This window comes from Xiphophorus couchianus, chromosome 12 (genome assembly GCF_001444195.1).
Source record: "Xiphophorus couchianus chromosome 12, X_couchianus-1.0, whole genome shotgun sequence".
In the NCBI taxonomy this organism is placed as follows: domain Eukaryota; kingdom Metazoa; phylum Chordata; class Actinopteri; order Cyprinodontiformes; family Poeciliidae; genus Xiphophorus; species Xiphophorus couchianus.
In genome coordinates, this window is record NC_040239.1 from 9,343,318 (window position 1) to 9,350,585 (window position 7,268).

Below are 7,268 nucleotides of genomic sequence, written 5' to 3' on the forward strand. Positions count from 1 at the left end.
AGATGCTTGAATATTTTTTCGGTTAAATATAAGATTAGTTTTTCTCTCTACTTAATATTTTTTCATATTTGTTTTACGCTTTAATTTACGTCACTTCCTGGACTCCCTCCTTTCTGCCTCCATCGCTTATTGCGTGAGCCGCGTGTTTACACACTTCCAGGTATGTTCATCGCTGTTTTTCAGTTTTTTTAAATTATGACATATAATTTTAATGTAAGTGTAGCATCTAAAAATAATTCTGCCTCAGCTTGAGAAACCTAATGCGGGAAAAACACACTCCTTTCTTCTGTATTAATGTCTGTTTGAGGAGGCCCTAGCTAGCTCAAGCTAGGGCTTTGCTAACTAACCTGTTCCGTTGATGTAATTTAGACTGTACACAAAATTTATGACTAGGTATGTTAATAAAATAAACTGAAATTAGAAGGACGGGTAATACGGCATCACCCCGTGTCAAACATTGTTTCATTGGCCTTATTTGAAAAACGTTGTAACCCAATAGGTTTGTGGTTAGCGTCTCCCTTGCTAAAGCGATAGTTGCCAACCTCCTCACTCTGCTTCATGCGTTACTTGCAGACAGGCTCTGAAGTGTGACGCTATTTTCGGGGCCTTATGACAGCTGTGCATTCTTGTTGGTTTTCTGTGTGAAAGGGCAAAAACTGAAGGGAGATTTGAGGGGGATTTATTTCTAATACTTCCAGTTTGATTACATGTCTACCACTTCCTGCGAACTGCTAGGTCACGCATGTAGTACCACGTTAGGGGCAATTTCTGTTGATATTGAAAGTTGGAAGTGTTATACCATTTTCCCCTCCATACAATATGTCATTTAAAATTATACTTTCAGAATAGAATCAGAAGTAATTCCTAGAAATTAGCTAATATTCAAATTGTGCAGAAAAAATGTTTTAATTTCAGCTAAGCTTGGATTGGAATGAGATTCCTATGGTACAACTGTGTCATAGTATTTACAGATTAATTAATAATTTGCTTAGCTCTTGATGCACAGACGTAAGCATGAATAAAATAAAAACCTAGAAAGTTTTGTGAACATTTTCTCCTGCTTATTATGCAAAATATTTGAAATTTTTCCCATTATCTACACTTTTTTAGAGTAGTCCATGTATAACAAGCTGGTATTGTCTAAGTAATTATCCAAAGCTCAGGTAAAACTTGCAATGGACTGCTTAGTAGCCATGTCATTTCAGAATCAGAATAAACTTTATTGTTCCCCAAGGAAAAAATTATTATTCTCCATTAAATATAAGCAAATATAAATATAATAATTTGTGGTATAAAATTTACAACACAGATGTGAAATTACATTGTTAGATGTGACCTAAATATAAAATAAATAAAATGAAATAAAAATACAAGTCATTTAAGTTTATCAGCTTCCATGTAATTGCTGTTCATGTTTTGTGAATATTAGGAAATATTTCCAAACAGCCACCGTGTCTCTACTACAGCAAAGGAAAAGTGTAGTAGAGTTGTGTTACTTTCTGTCTCGTATAACTGGTGTTAGGAAGCTGTAAGTAACTTCTATTACTCCAGCTTTTTATTTGGCATTTCATTAGAGTTCTGCTAATAACCAGTAGAATTGTTGTTGAAATCTGTGCCTGTTCTCTTATATTTAAGATGAAGGAGTCGATAATGAACCAAGAGAAGCTTGCCAAACTGCAGGAGCAGGTCCGCATAGGTGGTAAGGTAAGTTGCCTACATGCTGCCAAGTAATAGTTAGACTCTGAATCATTTGCCAAAGCTAATTTCACTGTTTTGTAGGGGTCAGCCCGAAGAAAGAAGAAGGTGGTGCATCGGACAGCTACAGCAGATGATAAGAAGCTGCAGTTTTCACTGAAGAAACTAGGAGTTAACAACATCTCTGGTATTGAAGAGGTACGGTAAATGTTTATGGGCCTTTCCACATTGGAAACGTAACACACAACTGACTTTATTTACAAGTAAAAATTGACTTGATATCTTCCATTTAAATTGCAACTAAAACTGAACTGAAATCCCTGGAGATGGGACGCTTTACCCAAAGAGTTTTCCAGAGTGTGAAAACCCTGATTTTTGACGACGTTCAGTGGTCATATATCCTTTACTGTAAAAGTTGCAATGAACTTTGTGATTAGCCATTTAGTTATTGAGGTGTTTTCACATCTCTCAGTGAATGTATTACTGACATGGAGCGTATGATCGACTGTTTCAACTTCTGCCAACAGTTGGAAACTAAATATGTTTCATTGTCATGTTTCAGAATATTTTACTTGTTTTTATACAGGCTGTATATGATGTGGCCCTTGTGCAAGTCATTTTCCATTTTGTGTTGAGGGGACAGGATGCTTTGCATGTGACGTTAATGTGTGCCGCACTTATGCGCTTCTCGGCTCTGCATTTTTTCATCTAGTTTTGCTGTTTAATCAAGTCAGAATCGTCCATATTCCCTTCTCAATGTATTTTATCAAAGGTTCATAAGCTACCCCTGCTAAAACATTAACAAGGTAATGTTTTAGATTTAGAACACAGCATATTAACGCGTTAGAATGGCTCTGTCAAAGGCCAAATGTAAATCTATTCATGTTGGCAGACAATCTCTATTTAATCAACCCTAACTTGGGCTATTTGGCAAAGACGAATGGGCAAAAATGTCAGCCTTGCAGCAATAATTTCACCAAAAGATGCATCTACAAAATGCTGAGACAGGGAGATTAATACATGTTTTCCAGACTTTTCAGATACTCATTTGTGTTTATTTATTTTTTTAACTTTGATCAGTTCCTTCCACTTTGCAATCATTCATTACTTTATATTGATCTATCGGAAATAAAAGACATTGAAATTTGTTTTGGTAACATGAGAAAATGTAAATGTTCAAAGGGCATAAATAGTTTTGCAATACATTGGAAAATTATGGCAGATTAAAGTTATCTAATGAAAATTGTGCTCTGTTCTGATGACCCCTTTGGGTCCAGTAATATACTGGTTACTTACCAGTTTACTTTTTTAGACCAAACTGTTGACTTTTCAAATGAGTAGAAATAAACCATTAAGAAGGGTAATTACAGTTTGAGGTGTTTGAAAAGACTCGGGATGGAAAGCTGTTGTTCTTTTAACAGCAAAGCTGCCATATTTCTGTTCATATATCTTTAATCCTTTTTGTTTTCACTCTAGGTGAATATGTTCACAAACCAGGGGACGGTGATCCACTTCAATAACCCAAAGGTTCAGGCCTCCTTGGCTGCCAACACGTTTACTATCACAGGGCATGCTGAGAATAAACAGCTAACAGAGATGCTTCCGGGAATCCTCAATCAGATGGGAGCTGATAGTCTTACCAGCCTCAGGAGATTAGCAGAAACTCTGCCCAAACCAGGTACACACCACAAAATATCCCTGCCCTGGTTTTCTCTGTCACTAGTGTTGTATGGCGTCTAATAATGAAACTCCCTAATTTTCATCATAGCTGGAGACAACAAAGCTCCCATAGTTGCTGCCGAAGAGGAAGATGACGAAGTTCCTGGTAAGCAAGAAAATTTGCATCTCATTTATTTATGAATATGGTGTATCTTGCTGAATTGTTGCACATTAAAAGCCCTTAAAAATAGCTAGATTTTTAACAATAAAATGAGTGAGCCTACTGAGGACTAGTTCAAATCTATGCTTTAAATACTTTTACCATTGTTTGCCTGAATTGATGTTTGCAGAAGGCCAAGACAAACCTTTATCTCTAACATAAACTATGAAAGAATTCTGAATTCACTTATTCCTATACTGTAATTGTACTAATTCATTCTTATTTCTTTCTAGTCTGTTTGTATAGTTTTAAATATAATACCCAGTAACACTTTGTTTTCATTTGCTGTTTATTCTTACTTCCTTTTTCTTTTTGCATTTTCAGATCTTGTGGAAAACTTTGATGAAGCTTCAAAGAACGAAGCAAATTAACCAACATGACGACATCTGAGTGTTTCTCGAGTCAGCACTGTATTTAAGTCATGTATTTCTGGTTACAAACATAACCAGCTTTTAAATTTAACAATTGGGTTGGAACAAGAAAATTGACTTTTTGCAGAAAATGTTATTATACAGTTAAAGCAAACAAAATTTATTAGAACCTGCACAAGCTTCTCTTTCTCATGCTGCCTTCTTCACATTGCAGTACCCATGCATCAAAAATGTATTGGTGGAATTAATTGTGTAATAAAGATAACATTTTAACTTTTTATTTATGCAGCTTTGTTTTGTTTTTTCACAAATTAAAATCATTGCAGCTGTTCATCATACTCAAATGTTAAGTTCTTAAAACAGTAGCAGAAGTATTAAGAAATCTCTCTTCTATCAAGGAGCACAAAGATGAATTGCAAGGCAATTATGTTCCCAAACACAATGAAAAACAAACACCACTGTTGTAACACCACATAAAATATAGAAGAAAAACCAAATTGTCATACATATTTTACTACAAATCCTAACTAAAAACATTGACACTGATGTTTTCAAAAGTTTTTTTTGATTAATAATTGATAATTAAACCAAGTGCAGTATAGCTTAGAAATTCTTACACAAATTTGAAAAGCAGCTTTGATAAATCATGTATGTGACCTTTGAACTATGAAAACAACTTTCTAAAGATGGAAAGCTGGTATATAGAATACATTGAAACAGTCTTTAATCAGACTGTGAATTTAATATTGGAACTTGTCCATCAATATGTTAACCATGAACTTTTTCCAAGTAATGATGTCCATTAAACGGCTAATAAAGTATTCATGTTTTTATTATTAGTTGCCAAATTCAGATCAAACACTTTCTATATACTGTATGTCTGCATAGATGTGAGATTTTAGAATGTAGCTACAGAGGAGGGAAATTACAGAAATGTAATTAAAAATCAATCATTTCAAGTGCCTGGATCATTAGTGTTATACATACTGATTCTGTCACTTGAAACTACAAAAATGGCTACAAAGAACAGCAACAAAACTAGAAAAATATATACCTGTAAATATATGTTACATACATTTAAAACAGAAGGTCTCATTTTGGATAATAAGGGAAGAGATTGACTGGGATGCCCCTAAACTGTAAATCATGAGATTTAACAAAACACAAGGTTATTTCCTTTTGTAAAAAAAAAAAAAAAAGAAAAAGAAATATTCTTTATTGTTTCTGGTCAGACAAAACTCAGATTTGTTGAGACAGGCATGGTATTTCCTGTTTCTGGCATATACCAGGCTCCTCTGTTCCCCACATGGTCTCAAATGCTCAACAATTTCTTGGAGACACTTGGAGCTAAGGATGTGTCAGAAAAGGACAGATTGGACGGGGAATAATTTAAAATCCCACTTTCCATTTTGTGAAAACAAATGTATTGCGTTCATTCTCTTAAATGAAAACATTCTCTTAGGCTTTAATTTTCTTTTTGAAACAACAGTGGGTTTTGGTTGCATATGTCTTCTCAACGTAACAACAGTGATTGATAATTATTCCAAAAGGTTACAGGGACTCATGGTTTGTTTGTTATGGAGATTAATAAAACCTATTTTAAAGTGAAATACTGAGTCAACAACAAATCAAAGTGCATTTAGATCATTTTATTAAGAAATTAAGCAAAGAAAAGGAGCAATGACTCCCCGGGCTAGTCCAGGGAATTGAAGGAAAAAGATAAGTACATCGCTTTAATATTCACCAGTTATGTAAGCTCTGGATTTCCCATCAGCTTTTCTCACAGCTCAGCATCTGCATGGCCTTGGACGGTTCAAACCAAGTACAGAGGTAAACAACCTCCCAGAAACTCATGATCATCTTCAGTCTTCTTACTAATTAAGCCAAAGTTTTATTTTATTTTCAGACCAGAACTGAACTGGAGGATCAGTCCTGGGCGTTTTGAACACTCTTGGACAGTGTTGAACCTTCTTGACAGCAGCTGAACCCTTCGCCTCAAAGTTCTTGATGAATGTTGCACCTGTTCTTTTGAAGAAAAGCTTTGTCAAACAAAATCTGAAACATTAATCGACCGTCAGTCATGATAAGGAAACTGAAAGTTGAGCAAATTCTTTGTGGATATAAAATGGCATCAGTCATTCAAACATTCAGCAAAAAACACAAGTAGCATATTGTGTTTAGCTCCAGTGTAGAAATCCTCAAGTTACTAAATCTGCTCTTTGGTTTTTATTTGCCAATTTACAGAGAGCCACATGCAATATGCAAAGATTTGAGATGAATGGACGGACAGATACTTCGTTGGCATTTCTGAATAACAATTTATTGTGCAGGCTTCATAATTCTCCACTAATTACTCAGTATGATCTCTGTAGCACAATAGAAGGGTATTTTTTAAAATCTTTTTGTTTATTGCATTTGGGCCTTTCTGATGAGGTGTTTGGTGTTTACACTCCATCTCAGATTTTCTGAAATGTACTGTATATTTCCAGAAATTTGAAACTTAGTGGTAGACCAGGCTCATTGGAAATGGATTTAATATTAGGGAAGTACAAGACCAATGGATTGAGCTAAATCAAAGGCAGTCCTGGAATAAACTGCATTTGAGCCTACAGAGCATATTCCAGATAGACAAACTTAAACATACAGCTCAGTTACAAATTACTACTTTAGATTAAATAATATTTATGGCTCAGTTATATCCCAGGAAAAGGCAAGACTTAAAGTTTGCAAAGCTGGCAAAATGTTGTATAATTGTCAATTTCAAGTTATATGATATTCCGCTGGTCTATCACATAAAATGCCAGAACAATACAATAGTAGACAAAATGTCAAAAACGTTTGATTAGTGTAAATACTTTTATAGGTACAAGAGAAAAGTTGAGTTTTTGAGAATCTGTTAGCGATGACTCCTCACTCAGCCATTCATACACACAGCGATTCATAAAGTGGTTTCTCAGAATCCTTACAGCTTTATTGTTCTGTCCATGCAGTTTATAAGTGTGGACAGTCTGCTTTAGAATACAAAGTTTGGGCTTTTACTTTATTGTAACAAGATCAGACGCTGGTAACAACATATGACTTTTCTGAACAACACTGGGAGGTACGTTTGCTGGTAAAATGGTGGTAAGGAAAGTTGTATTTAGACTTTCTGTGGTAGTGATATCACAGACACAGTCATCTCTGTTACTTGTGTTAGCTGTGTCTCTACCAAATGTGATGGTAATAGCTAGAACAAACTATACGTATGTTTCAGTCGTTTTGGTTTTTTTTTTACTCTAATATTTGGTTCCGGTGCTTATATTCAGTAGCACTCTTGTGTTCTG

General features: G+C 34.9%; 1 protein-coding gene across 1 annotated transcript; it reads left to right on the forward strand.

The window, feature by feature from the left end:
- The first annotated feature begins 11 nt into the window (after positions 1-11).
- LOC114155055 (transcription factor BTF3-like) lies at positions 12-4,224 on the forward strand. The gene is made up of 6 exons (XM_028034719.1): positions 12-160; positions 1,636-1,704; positions 1,780-1,893; positions 3,172-3,373; positions 3,464-3,520; positions 3,899-4,224. Exons 2-6 carry the CDS (start codon positions 1,636-1,638, stop codon positions 3,943-3,945), a joined length of 489 nt encoding a protein of 162 aa, XP_027890520.1. The 5' UTR covers positions 12-160; the 3' UTR covers positions 3,946-4,224.
- The last annotated feature ends 3,044 nt before the right edge of the window (positions 4,225-7,268 follow it).

What these genes read in the sequence shown, in the direction of transcription:
- LOC114155055 (XM_028034719.1), top strand. Translation starts at nt 1,636, where the DNA reads ATGAAGGAGTCGATAATGAACCAAGAGAAGCTTGCCAAACTGCAGGAG. An exon ending in AGGTCCGCATAGGTGGTAAG is followed by an intron (nt 1,705 to 1,779) that starts GTAAGTTGCCTA and finishes ACTGTTTTGTAG; the next exon opens with GGGTCAGCCCGAAGAAAGAA. An exon ending in ACATCTCTGGTATTGAAGAG is followed by an intron (nt 1,894 to 3,171) that starts GTACGGTAAATG and finishes TTTTCACTCTAG; the next exon opens with GTGAATATGTTCACAAACCA.